This window comes from Nelumbo nucifera, chromosome 2 (assembly GCF_055504915.1).
Source record: "Nelumbo nucifera cultivar China Antique chromosome 2, China Antique-T2T, whole genome shotgun sequence".
Lineage (NCBI taxonomy): Eukaryota > Viridiplantae > Streptophyta > Magnoliopsida > Proteales > Nelumbonaceae > Nelumbo > Nelumbo nucifera.
In genome coordinates this window covers 38,476,604-38,491,073 of record NC_142650.1, presented here as the reverse complement: position 1 = coordinate 38,491,073, position 14,470 = coordinate 38,476,604, and the positions used below count along the sequence as shown (strand labels likewise).

At 37.9% G+C, this 14,470-nt stretch overlaps 1 protein-coding gene across 1 annotated transcript in view; it reads left to right on the top strand.

The window, feature by feature from the left end:
- Positions 1 to 14,470, top strand: part of APC4 (Transducin/WD40 repeat-like superfamily protein) — a 97,907-nt gene that overhangs the window by 27,159 nt on the left and 56,278 nt on the right. Inside the window, exon 7 of the mRNA XM_010261521.2 lies at positions 5,945 to 6,096. Coding sequence (XP_010259823.1) covers positions 5,945 to 6,096 — 152 coding nt within the window. The remainder of the gene's footprint in view (positions 1 to 5,944; positions 6,097 to 14,470) is intronic.

Sequence of the window (14,470 nt, the reverse complement as noted above, 5' to 3'; positions counted from 1 at the left end):
TAGTCTTCTTTGGGTCAGACAGACAGACAGAATCTCATCTTGTGATTATGTGGTTCTTCCCAGTTGAAAATGTGATGCGGCCTCTATATTGAATTGTTAATCCTCCACTTCTTCTTAATTATTGACACAACTCTGAATGCAAATCAGTCTTTCTTCAATTTCAGTACTTAAACTGCATAAGCTGATATTAAATTAGAAGAAACAGTGCTATCTAAGTATTAACTAATTATTGATTAGTTGATGACTAGTCAGTTGAGGGCTATAGTGAGCCAATTATCCTAACATAGCACAAAGTTATTTTAATATCTTATTTGCTTGTCTTTATCTATAGGCATTTAAAATAATAACACATATGCCTTTATTTTGTTATATGCACACCAGGTGCTCTATGTATTTGTCATGCTGCATGGTTGGGTGATGGTACATAAAATAGAAACAAGGCATAAGATAAAAGAAAACAATTGGTGTTCTTTTAAGTTTTCTTCTAATCAGTGGTGTGCTGATTTGGAATTGCCACAAACATGGAACTACATCCAATAGTTGAAGTTGTAGCTTTTCTTAGAAAATAAGGATTGCCACTCCCTATCACTGCCTGTGGCCTTTGTTTGAAGGTTTTCAAATCCAAGACTCTGAAGCAAATGTTCCATATAGTTCTTTTATTGCATATTTGCAGTCTGTATTGAGTAATATCAATATCTTACTTTTAGAATGTACCTTTTTCGTAGGTGACTAGTCAAAACCAATGCACCAACCAGCCACCACATCAATTTGAGAGGCTAAAAGGACTAGTCATCACCTCAGTGCATAGTTAGTATTGAGAACAACCACCGTCATCTACAACCATTTCACATAATGTTCCTCCCACAGTATGTGTTTAGAAAACATTGGGCTATAATCATCTGTGGGTGCATTAACTGAAAAACCATTTTAGGTTTTTAATTTGGTCCCTAATGTATATCTAATAATCTAATGGTACAATGCACATAAGTGAAACTCTTAGCGTTAAGTTCTGGGATTTGGAAACTGCATGGGATGTTCTGAAGGTAGGTTAATTGTCCTTGGGAATGAAATCTCTCTCTCTCTCTCTCTCTCTCCCACCCCTCCAGTATCAATTTCGAGAATTAAATGGAAGCAAGAAGCAAGGGATGGAGTAATAAAATAACTTTCAACAAACAAGGATTTCAAGAAGAAATTTCTAGCAAGAATTTCCATCAAGTCAAGAAAGATTCAATAATAATTGACAAGATAGAGATATGCAATGAATATAGAACAGAACCAAGAAGTAATTGTAGAGAACACTGATGTGGGCCCCACAGCTACGGTCCCACTGTGTTCGTAGGGTAGAAGATGTTCTAGTCTGCCTAGGGTTAGCTATTGGTTATTTAGTTTTTTTAGTTGTTATTTATTTCAGTCTTATTTTTTGCTCTATTTGTTATGTAAAGACTAAGGGCAGATCTGTCCTTTCCATGTAATGAGCATAACCTATAAATATTAATTAAAGTGGCGGCGGCAGAATATGAAGCTTCTGCTCCTCCTTTCAACTCTTGTGTTCTACTGCTTCTCCTCCCTCTTCCTCTTCTTTCCTCTTACCTTTCTTCTTTTCGATCCTGAAATCCATTAGGGTTCAAGACTGATAACAGTCCTGAACTTATACTGTAATCAAGCTTGATTAAGAAGTACAGGATTCAAGAAAGAATGCCAAAGATAACCAAGAATGTTTATATCAAATCCAAGGAGAGGATACGAGATAAAAAATTTGCAAACTCTCCAAGAACATCAGTTATTTAATTTGAAGATTTGATCTTTATTGCATAAATCAATCACTATTTGCTGATGGCCTCACAAAGACGTTTTTTTAGTGAGGGTTAGTTACCATAAAGGGCAATTTTCTACTTCTATTACAACTCCAGTAAAATAAAAACACCAAATTTGCATCAGCAGCTATCACCTTACCAACAAAATGATTATAACTCTCTGAAAACATGCCAAGCTTTCAATATCTTGGTCTTATTCGATTAGATTAATTGATTACCTATCTGATGACATGAAAGGCATGCAAATTGAACAAGTTTTGGCCACTGCAAAATGGGCTGGAAGGGAAGTGATAAACTTACAGCTTCAGCAAAAGAACTTAATCTTACACTGGATCTACATACTAAGACAATGTAAAAAACTCTTATAAAAAATTCTCTAATCTATTGACACTCCAAGAATCTAAAAGAAATACCTAAATCTAGAGAAACTGATCCCATTAATAAATGACTTGGCTAGCGTGGCAGCCACCTTAATATTCACATATAATGGTCCAATAGGATTGTTAGTCTCGGTGTTTTTTTTCGATAAGTTATTCTTAGTTTTGGTGTTGAGAATAGAGGCTACTGAAACAGATATTCTATTTTTGTTGACAATCCACCTGGTCATTATTGTGCTTTATTTCTTATTGTCGTTTTATTGTTAATGGTCTGTAATGTGTGTTTAGGCCAACACTCTTTTTTAATCTCTATTGCTGTTGCCCTTGAAGTGTACAAATGCAATTTGACTCGTGATTAAGAAGTTAATATAAAATCTAGTAGGAAGAACCACCCCCCACAATCTGGTTTTTCTTTTCTCTCATTCTCCTATCTTGTTTCTTCTTTCCTCTTTCTCTACTATTTTTAGACACCCTGATGCTCTGCATATTTCATGTTAGTTTTATTGATTAGTAAAACAAGCACAAATTATGAAGTTATCACAGAAACTAAAAGAAAGGAGATTTCAAATATATGTTACACGAGTGATACTTTTTATCTATTGATTGCATCACCTAACATGTCCAGGCATGTTCTAGGGGGCAACTGAGGTTGATAGCCCCATCAGATATCATGGGAGTCATGGCTTTTGTCAAAATTTCTTCTGGAAACCTCCTGTAAGATGGGGATGTGGCCAGAAGAATTTTTCAGGTTCTGTTTTCTTTATTTTCAGATCTGTTAGCAGTGTTTAAGACTTGACTAGTGCTGCAATTGAGTCAAGCTCTAATCAAACAGTTTGATCTTGAGTTCGAAACAAGTTCAAATCTCAAGGCAAGCTTGATTAGTTATTTGAACTCGAGCTCGACTAATAAAAAGTTTGGCTTGAAAGTTCGCAACCTGGCTCGATTAACATACACATACATGTATACATACATTTATAGAATATAAAAATATATTTTATAATTAATTTTATGAAAATATATTTTTATATTCTATATAATATAAAAATATAGTATATATTATAATATATATATATATTTATAGAACATAAAAATATATTCATTTTTGAGCATTCAAGCTGAACTCGATTGAATATTTAATCAAAGCAAGCTCAAACCAGGAAATAGAGTTTGAATCGAACTCAAATTCGAATTCTAGCTTAACAGTATTTTAGTCAAACTTAGCCAATACATACAAAAGTTCGACTTGGCTCGGCTTGATTGCACCCCTAACTTGGAGTGGGCACAAAACCAGATTGCTTTCTGGGTTACAAGTCAAATGGTTTGACTGCTGGGTCAAACAGTTAGATTGCAACCCGGCTGGTTTTCAATGGTTCCGCTGGGTTTTGATCAATTTGATTGGTTTTTTCTAAATCTGAAAACTGGGGTATTAAAAGACCGGAATAACTTCCAGTTCCTGGGTTTTATGGTCCGAATGCCCATTCCAGTGCGAGTCTTACAGCACTGTGTGTTAGCTTATTTATGGGATTCTCAAACTGATCTAAGGAAGCACATTCTGCTTCATCAGTATCATAGTTGTCAAGGCGACGCCTAGACGACAAGGCGCCCTCCTTTGAGGCTCGCCTTGCCTAATCGCCAAATAGTTTTGTACTATGTATTATAAAATACTTTTTTATTCTTTATTTTTTGACATTATAATTATAAAATAGGCACTATTAAACTAAAATATTCATTTTATGTGTTTATATACTAATTTCTTTTTATTATTTTCTTATTTGTTAGGGTTTAATCAATATAAACATTGCTAAATGCTGTATTGAACCCCCAAAGACTTTAAAACCTGAACCAATAAGTAAGGGAGAACTTAAAATTTTGTCTAATCAACACATTTTCTACTACTACACATTTTCTTTTCTTCTTTTCCTATAACAAAAATAAGGGTTCAGCCCCTATATTTTTTGAATTTTCTTTTCCTTCTTTTTCTTCTCATGAATATGTTGATTTTCTTTACTTTAACATGAACTCTATACTTTTCTTATGAAAATTATGAATAATTCTTAAGGAAATATGGTTATGGTACCTAGGGAACTACCCTAGAATCTATGTTTTCTACATAAAAGAATCCATCGCCTAGGCGACAAGGCCCCCCCTTGTTGCCTAGCCTCGCCTTGGTGCCTTGAAAACTATGATCAGTATCTAGGTGGTATGCCCTGTTTGCATAGCAGTCATAGTCTGTAATCTTGTGTTGATGGGCTTCAATTGGATATCCATAATTGATGATTGAATGGAACTGCTTAAACCAGTTGTATAATTTGTTTTACCTGTAGCAATAGATGTCTCTTCTGTAAAACTTTCCCAAAGAAACTTTGGAAGTAAAGTCTGTCCACTTATATGTTTCCTTTAGAACAAAGTAAGGCTGAAAAGTCCAAATGAAACCCTCTTTCCTTTAAATGTATACTATATGAGACGTAGTGCAAATATTATAAGAAAACTATTAAGAAACAAGACAAGGTAGATCAGATTGCACAGCCACAAGCACAGAGTTGAAAGAAGTAGTCTAACCAAACAAAATTTGATTTTTATGACAAAAACACCGAAAAATGATCACTTGAATCTAAAAATAGTTGTATAGTACATGATAAAACACCTAAAACCACAATTTATCAGGGAATACAGTTTCTTTTTAACAATTGACTATTAATGTTTTGATACACCCATGTATCTGATGATTTTGGTTAGCTTGCCGGTCAATCAGATTAGGTGGAATGTGACCTCTATATCTATAAACTGTCCTTTGAATCCTGATTTAACAATGTAGAGTTGTAAAACCTGTAATAGAAGTAGAAGAATAAAAAAGAGCAATATGGGATAAATGAGGAATAATTAGAATATTAGATTCATGGCTGGCACTGTTTTCTGACTATTATTAGTAGTAAGACAGTACACCCAAGGACAAAAGTTTCTCCAGTACAATGTATATCACTAGTATGACTCATAATTGCTATTTAAGACAGAAATAGAGTAGATTTTTTTTACCTGATCTGACAACATAGAGAAATATAAGAATATAACTAAGGGTGTGTCAATGGACTGGGTTTGGATTGGACAGTCTGAATCAAAATCAATTTGAATGGATTGGATGGACTAATAAGACATATTAAATTGGACCCGTCCAGACTTTATGGTCCATTTCCATTTGTAATGGATTTATATTGGACTGGGTCGGATTGAACCAATATCCAGTCCACTGACATGATAAGAGTACAGGGGTCAATGAACCAGGTTTGACTTGGACCCAATCTAAAATAAAATCAATTTGAACAGTCCAAACATTGAATTGGACCAGTCGAGAACAGTCCAAAGTATTCAACAGATTGGATTGGCCTGGTCCATTTGTAATGGACTCATACTGGACCAGATCGAATTGGACCAATACCTGGTCCATTGACAGCGGTATATATAACCTTGTTCTTGCTTTTTTAACCATTTTCTATTCACTACATTCTATTTCTACTTATATGTATCCTTCCACTACAAATTTGTGGTAATATTTTCTCTCAATATTTTTTCTTTACGTTTTTCTTGTCTGTGCCCAGTTTGGAGGTTGAACTTTTGGGTTCATCTGTTTTTCTCGTAAAATAATTATAGTCTTTTCTTAATGTATATTAACAGCATTCCTTCACTACTTGAGTATCCCTTTTGAATGACTGCTTTTTGTGTAAGCTAACGTTATCAATAAATGAATTTTCTTGTCAGGTTGCTTTGTCCAAAGATCTTTGTCATTTGATTGTCATGATCCATGGGGAACTAGTAGAAGATAAGACAGAACTAAAGGAGCGACAAATACCTAGACATGACTTAGTTGGCTTGCATTGTTTACTTCTTGATACTTCTATTTTCCGGAAGAGGCATGCTATCAAATATCTCACATAAGATTGGATTACTATTTTATGTCTTTTAATATCTTTACTCCCCTCAGTTTCATAATCTTGAAATTACATAAGTGAGTGGACTTCAACTCTGGTCCTGTCAAATTGTTCTGGCATCATGTGAGAAATCACAGAAATACCTGTTGAAGAAATTATTCTTGATGGCTTGATTGCATAATGACCCACCTAGTGTTCAAATATAAGTTTATAGCTCTCTAAATATGTGGCAAGTCTACATGGAAGACTATCCCTAGCCAGAGTGATTATGATTGTTGGTTAAAAAATTTGATTACATTTTCATACAACACAATTAACTTCATTAAATAATTTAGCTTTTATTATTTGGTAAGGCCCATCTGGTTTATAATACAGATGGCCCCCTTAATTAAAGAGAATACTATTTGATTTAATGCGAAGAAACAAATAAAAAAAACGTAGAATGCACTTCAATACTGCAGTCTTTTACTGAAAATTATGATTTCATCTCTTTCTAAATATCTCCCAAAATTTCACTTGTAGATATGACAATCAGTCCCAAATATTTAATGGCCATAATCAGTTAAGTTAAATGTCAAGTACCACCTAAAATAACATCAGGAATAGGGATATGAACATTGATATGTGTTGAGTGGGCCGACTTGTGTTTAGTTTATTTCCTTTTAAATTAAGATGTTGTTGGGCCTTAGGCCCATTAGTTTTTATTTTTTAAAGAGCTGTAATTACTTAGGTTGAGTTGCCGCCCTACTAAGGGCATCTTTATAATATCTCATACTTAAGTTAATTTTAAATAGAATGAGGGGCTGGCGGCTAGGGTTAAGTAAATCTATCCTAGTCGACCTTCGTTCCTGCAGCCCTAGATCGGCCGATTGCATGGAGATTTAAGAGGCTGATCGAAGCTTTCAGGCGAGCTCTGTTTTTGGATTTTCTTGGTGGATCTGTATGCCCTGTACCTGGTCTAGGGTTTCTCATCAGAATCAGGAAAAACTGGAAAAAGGGGAAGAGTCCTAATTTTGTTGGACTCTTCAATTTTGACCTAGGTAGTGGCGCCCTATTTTTTTAGGGTTCCTCTGGGTTTTTTGTAAGGGGCGATTCAAGTTCCATGTGGTTTGGAGGCCTCTAGAGAGGGCGGTTGCTTCTTCTCTCTCTTCTCTTCATTCCACCAAAAAGGAATCTTTCGTGGGAAGAAAGTCCAGGACACCAAAGGAGTGTCGTTGGTTCCAGAAGGTATTTTGTTTATTCTTGTTGCATTTTTTTGCTGTTTTCTGTACCTCTTTGAGACACATGGAGGGACACAGAGTTGAATATAAGCCCGGGAATGAAATAGGACCAGTGGGAGGTGCTGGAGACCCCTTCGGAGCCGGAACCATTACTGCAGTTAGGTTGGATGGTAAAAATTACTTGGAATGGTCCCAATCTGCAAAGATGGCCATTGGGGCTCGTGGAAAATTGGGGTATATTACTGGTGAAGAGGTAAAACCCGAAACTGGCAACTCCCGGTGGGTGTAAGAAAATTATATGGTAATGACATGGTTGTGCAATTCTATGTTGCCACATACAAGTAAAAACTTGTTATGGGCAAACACTACTAAGGAGATATGGGATGGGGTGGCAGAGACCTATTCACAGAAGGAGAATGTTGCTAGGCAGGGAGATAGATCTGTTGCAGGGACACTAAGAAATTAGATTAGTGCTACTAGGCAGGGAGATAGATCTGTTGCAGCTTATTTTTCAGTCCTTAAGACCCTGTGGCAGGAGATTGATCATCTAGAGACCTTTGCTTGGGAAACCACCAAGGATGCAACTACCTATCAAAGACACTTAGAGAAGTATAGGGTGTTCGAATTCCTTGCTAGCCTTAACCCTGAGTATGACATTGCACGACAACATCTTCTTTTCAGGGGCAGTGTCACTCTCTCCCAAGCATATGCATTCATGTCAAGAGAGGAGTGCAGGAGGGATGTAATGATGAAGAATCTCATGACTGATCAGTCTGCTATGGTAAGTGCTGTGAAACCTAAACAGAATGGCAATGAGAACAAGAAGGAAGACAAAAGGGACTTAGTCTGTGACTATTGTAAGAAACTGAAGCATACAAGAGATACTTGCTGGAAGCTTCACCCACATCTTGTGCCGACCAGATTGAAGAATAAGAAAGGAAATGCACATATGGCAGTTACTGGTGACACTCCGGCCCCCCCTACTACAGCTGCCTTGGAGTCTGTTGCAGTTGCTGCAGTAAGGGCCGAGCTTGAGAGGTTTGGGTTACTTCTGAATCAGAGGGATACAACTAGTTCCAATTCAGCCGCAACCGGACAACAAGGTACAGGTAGCACAGGTGGGACTCACTCTACCTCCCTTGCCCACACAGGTAGTCCACATGTCACTGCAAACTATGTTTCTGCTTCAGGTAAGGAGAGATCTCCTTCGATTATAGACTCTGGAGCCTCAGAGCACATGACCCATTGCTCCACCATTTTCTCCTCTTACCAGCTCAGTTCTGGCAAAGATAGGGTCTCCACAACTGATGGATCCCATGTTCCTATTGCTGGGAAGGGATCTGTCAAGATTAATGATTCCATTTGTTTACCCTCTGTCCTCCATGTTCCTAGATTGAGCACCAACTTGTTATCTGTTAGTAGTTTGACTAAGAATCTGAACTGCTCAGTAATTTTTTCTCCTGGACATTGTATTTTGCAGGATCTGGATTCAAAGAGGACGATTGGGAGTGGTCGTGAAGTGAATGGAATCTACCTCCTGGATACTCTTCCAATTCACCAAAGTCATCATGTTTGCAAGGACAGTGAGTCAAAACTTGTGGATCAGATTATACTTTCGCATTATCGTCTGGGCCATTTGTCTTTTCTTCTTTAAGTTCTTTGTTTCCAAAACTGTTTGAGTCTGTGAGTCTGTCAAGGTTGAAGTGTGAAGGTTGTGAACTTGGAAAGCATTGTAGACACTCTTTTAAACCGAGTAATAAAAGATGTTCTTCTCTTTTTGATGTTATTCATTCGGATGTGTGGGGCCCTTATCTTGTTCCCTTTATGGGCGGCTATCGCTATTTTCTCCTATTTGTGGATGATTTCTCTCGATATTCCTGGATTTATTTGATGAAATCACGTGATGAGGTACCATCCTTGGTGAGACAATTCCATCAGATGGTATTAACACAGTTTGGAACTAGAATCAAAATGTTCAGATCTGACAATGCTAGGGAATATTTTGAGAGACATCTTGCCTCATATCTGTTGGAGTATGGTGTTGTCCATCAGAGTAGCTGCTCCTACTGTCCACAACAGAATGGTGTTGCAGAGAGAAAGAACAGACACATTGTTGAGACGACAAGAAGCATGATGATCACAGCGACAGTTCCGGTTCGTTTTTGGGGTGATGCTGTTCTCACGACAGTATATCTTCTCGTATACTTGGATTCAGCACTCCATTCAACTTTCTTTTTCCTTAGGGGGAAATGTTTCATATTCCTCTAAGGGTGTTTGGGTGTGTCTGCTTTGCGCATATTCTTGGTCCTTACCGTTCGAAGCTTGATCCCTAGGCAAAGAAATGTGTCTTCCTTGGATATGCAGAGAATCAGAAAGGGTACTGCTGCTATGATCCAATCTCTGGGGACCGGTTTGTTACTATGGACATCGTCTTTTTCGAATCTACATACTTCTTCTCCAGGAATCCTTCTCAGGGGGAGTGTTTTGGGGAAGTAAGTCAGCAGTCTATCCCTCTCCCAGTTCCAGTTCCTGTGCCTACTACTGTGTGCTTGACAACCATCCGATGTCACCTACCTTGCCCCCCCCTTTGCGTTCCGTCTCACAGTATTACTCACGGCAGAGACTTCATAAGGAGGTTGATTCCACTACAACAGAACTCACACCACTTTCTGTCGATCCCTTGGAGACTCCAGATTCGGCTGATACAGATCCAGGTATTCCTCTTGATCCCTCTACTATTTCAGTTCCCATTGGTCCCACTAACACTGTTACAGATAACCTTGATCTCCCTATTGCTCTTAGAAAAGGGAAGATGAAGTGCACTGCTCATTGCATATCACAATACTTATCCTACAATGGACTTTCTCCTTCCTACCGTGCTTTTTTCTCTTCTCTTGATTCCGTGTCTATACCCAAGGGTGTTAGTGAGGCTCTCTCCAAACCTGAGTGGAAGGCAGCTATGCAAGAAGAGATGGAGGCTTTGATTAAGAATCAGACATGGGAGATTGCGGACCTACCAGAAGGCAAGGAGATAGTTGGATGCAGATGGGTTTACACAGTAAAGTATAAGGCAGATGGAAGCATAGAGAGGTACAAGGCAAGACTTGTTGCAAAAGGATACACACAGACCTATGGCATTGATTATCTAGAGACCTTTGCACCAGTTGCAAAGATGACCTCTATTCGGATACTCCTTTCTCTTGCTGCCTCATACTCTTGGCCCTTGTTTCAACTGGATGTGAAGAATGCTTTCCTAAATGGGGATCTGCAAGAAGAGGTGTATATGGATCTTCCACCTGGTTTTTATGATAATGCTAAAGAGGGAAAGGTATGCAAGCTGAAGAAGTCACTATATGGCTTGAAACAATCCCCTAGAGCATGGTTCGACAGATTCAGAAAGGCCCTGATTGTTTTTGGCTACACTCAAACTCAATCTGATCACACCTTGTTTGTGAAGCGCAGGGGATCCTTGGTGTCAATCCTAATTGTTTGTGTGGATGATATTGTTGTCACTGGGAATGATCTGAGTGAGATTGATAGTCTGAAGAGGAACCTGCATAAGGAATTTGAGATTAAGGACCTTGGAGAACTGAGATACTTCTTAGGCATTGAAGTTGCAAGATCGAAACATGGAATTTTTATCTCTCAAAGGAAGTATGTCTTGGACCTTCTCCAAGAAACAGGGAAACTTGGAACAAAGGCAGCTAGCACCCCCATTGATCAGAACCATAGAATCAGTGCATCAGAAGATGAACCAGTAAAGGACCTTGGGAGGTACCAAAGACTTGTGGGTCAGCTACTATACTTGTGCATGACAAGACCGGACATCTCCTATGCAGTAAGTGTAGTGAGCCAATACATGCATGCTCCACGAGACCAGCACTGGAAGGCAGTTGACAGGATCCTTGCTTATCTGAAGGGACATCCAGGCAGAGGCATGTTGTTTATTGATCATGGACAGCTCAAGCTAGAGACCTATACAGATGCGGACTGGGCAGGATGCCTCGATGACAGAAGATCAACTTCAGGAGTGTGCATCCTAGTTGGGGGCAACCTAGTCTCATGGAAGAGTAAAAAACAAACAGTTGTGGCAAGATCAAGTGCAGAAGTCGAATATAGGGCCATGGCACATGGAGTTTCAGAACTTCTCTGGATCCGTTCTCTATTGGAAGAAATCGGTGTTCAGGCAGAAGAACCTATGATGCTATACTGCGATAACCAGGCATCAATTAATATTGCTCATAATCCAGTCCAGCATGACCGAACTAAGCACATTGAAGTATATAGACATTTTATCAGAGAAAGGGTAACTTCTGGAGAAGTTTGTCTTCCATACATTTCTTCTGATCTGCAGCTTGCTGATGTCCTCACAAAAGGCGTTGCAAAGAATAAGCTGGAGCATGATCTATGCAAGTTGGAGATGTATGACATCTACTCCCAACTTGAGGGGGAGTGTTGAGTGGGCCGACTTGTGTTTAGTTTATTCCTTTTAAATTAAGATGTTGTTGGGCCTTGGGCCCATTAGTTTTTATTTTTTAAAGAGCTGTAATTACTTAGGTTGAGTTGCTGCCCTACTAAGGGCATCTTTGTAATATCTCATACTTAAGTTAATTACAAATAGAATGAGGGGCTGGCGGCTAGGGTGAAGTTAATCTATCCTAGTCGACCTTCTTCTCTTTTCTTCCCTTTCCTCAGTCTTTTGCTGAAATCCCCAACTTTCTACTCTTCCTTCACAAGAAGCTTGGCCGAAATCAGCACATAAGGTTTTCTACTATATGCACTAAAGGCTTGAGAGTGAAAAGAAAAATACATCTTTGGGTACAAAAGTTTCTCTACATGCTTGCTAAATTGACACACTTCAGATTGAAAACTCAAAGGAGAAATGCATACAAATAGTTTAGGATAAAAAACTAAAGAAATGAAAATGTAATGAGGAAGCCTAGAATGCCATAAACAGATTCTGGCTTTACTAACACTTAAGGTTTGACTACTGAGATTAATAGTAGATTGCACGGTATGTGTCTAAAACAATTAGTTCAGAATATAAAGTCCATTAACTTTATAACTACCACCAATCATCCTCCTCATAATGAAATCCTAAAAGATGAATGATCCTGAAGAAAGCTCAGTTTACAATTTCAGGTTTTTGTGAGGCTAGTGATGGAAAACAAATTTGTGGATAACTGGGGGGCATGAAAAATAAAAGGTAGATTTAGATGAACAGAAAATATAATGTTTCCTTATCTCTTTGATTTCAAAGGTGTGCCTTAGGTTTTCTTAGGCACATAGGTGAGACACATTTCCAGGTATGTGCCTCGTCTAGGCCAAGGCATGTTCCTCATCCCAATCATGCACCTTTTTAAGCATAATGGCATTGGGTTTTCCTCAAGGGGCTTGGTAGAGAGGGAGAGGGCCACTCTTGTAATAATAGGAATGCAAGATGCTTAACATCATTTTGGCTATGAAATAATGCAATCGAGAGAGATATAAGCAGATTTAAAGTTTAAAATGGTTGAATTGTGGAGTTCTTGAATATGTTTTATATAGTATATTTGATTATATTTCTATATTTTCATTTTGAAGATGTTTTATATGTTATGTTTATGTATTTTAGTTTGAGCCAATGGACTTTTTAAATGATTTAATTTCTTTTTAAATTAAAGTTTGCATTTTTGAATTAACATTATTTTTAATTCTTTTTAGATTTGCACCTTTCTTGCCTTGCCTTGTGCCCTGCTCCTTGGGCACAGAAGCGCCTTGCTCTTTTACAACACTGCATAATATTGTTGACGACAGTGCTGGTGTTCAGGACGTGAGACATGAAGGTGATTATTTTTTCTTTGAAGAGGTGAAGGTTGGAAGATTAGGAGTCGACCTTGGTTGAAGGAGCAAGGTTAAAGAGGAGTCAGATATTGGAGTGATAAGTAAGAAACCACGTTGCTCAATAAACCCTAATGTTGTGCATGTGACGGAGATTTTTTCTAGATTGAAGTTTGGTCTGGCTGGATCAGGACCTAGAAAAGACCTGGATTGGTTTTTAAGGGGGAAACGTTGCAGGCTAATCTTTTAGACTCTCATTCGGGAAAGGAGCAATAAGACAACAGGGTGAGTGCTGATGGTCTTGATTCTAGTCCGAGCATGTCGAAGGAAAGTAACGATAATAAGGTTGGTGTTTCGGGATGTGTGGCTATCCAGAATTTAGTGGAAAGAGAAATCACCGTTGGTAAAAGTCTGGATTTAATTTTTTGGGGATGTGAGGAGTTTTTTAGAAGGACCTTTGAAGAGTTTGAAAGAAGACAGGAATAGAAATCGAACAAAAAAGGTCATGAGCTAGGAGGTGAGGCTTGGAACAAGGATGTTTCAGATCAGGAGGATGCGATTGTGGATGAAGACTGAGGCTTCAGTTTGATGAAAATTGTGATTGCGTTTTTGATTGGCTTTTTCATGCTTTTGGTCATCGCTTTAGTCTTGTTTTGATGTGCCTTTTTGTCTGTAAGTTGCGGAGTTTCTGGTTCTGTATGGGGCTCTTGAGGTCTGTTGTTGGGTTGTTTGGTTGTGTTTTTCTTGGGTGATATACCTATAACCTTCCTGCTGTATTTTTTTTTCCGTTTTAATGACATTTTATCTTTATCCTTCATAAAATGATATAGTTGAAATAAGCTATGAGAAATTTTGACCTTGTCTCTGCCAAAAAAAATATAATACATTGAAAATTAAGTTGGACCAATTGAACTTGCACATGATTTGTGGAAACATGGTTGCTTGAATGTAAATAGGGTTTAATTGTATGAAAAAATAGAATGTAAAAAGGGTTTAAAAATTCTGTTTATTACTATGAGGAATTTATATAACTAGTTGAATATGTTGACGATATTGTGGTGGGCTGGTGGCTGGAAATTGTCCTATAGATATTCAGAACTTTAGAACTTTCCTAGCTTTGGAGTAAAAGAAAAAGACGTTGGAGATCTTAAATATTTTCTTTGCATTTAGGTATCCATATCAACGAAAGGTATCTTTTTTTGCTGAGAGTGTATATTCTGCATCTACTTAAGGATATAAGAAAACTGTTTAAGCAACTAATGTGCCTAAAATCCGAATCAAAGGCTCTCATGAAGGAGATTTCTTAGCATATAGTG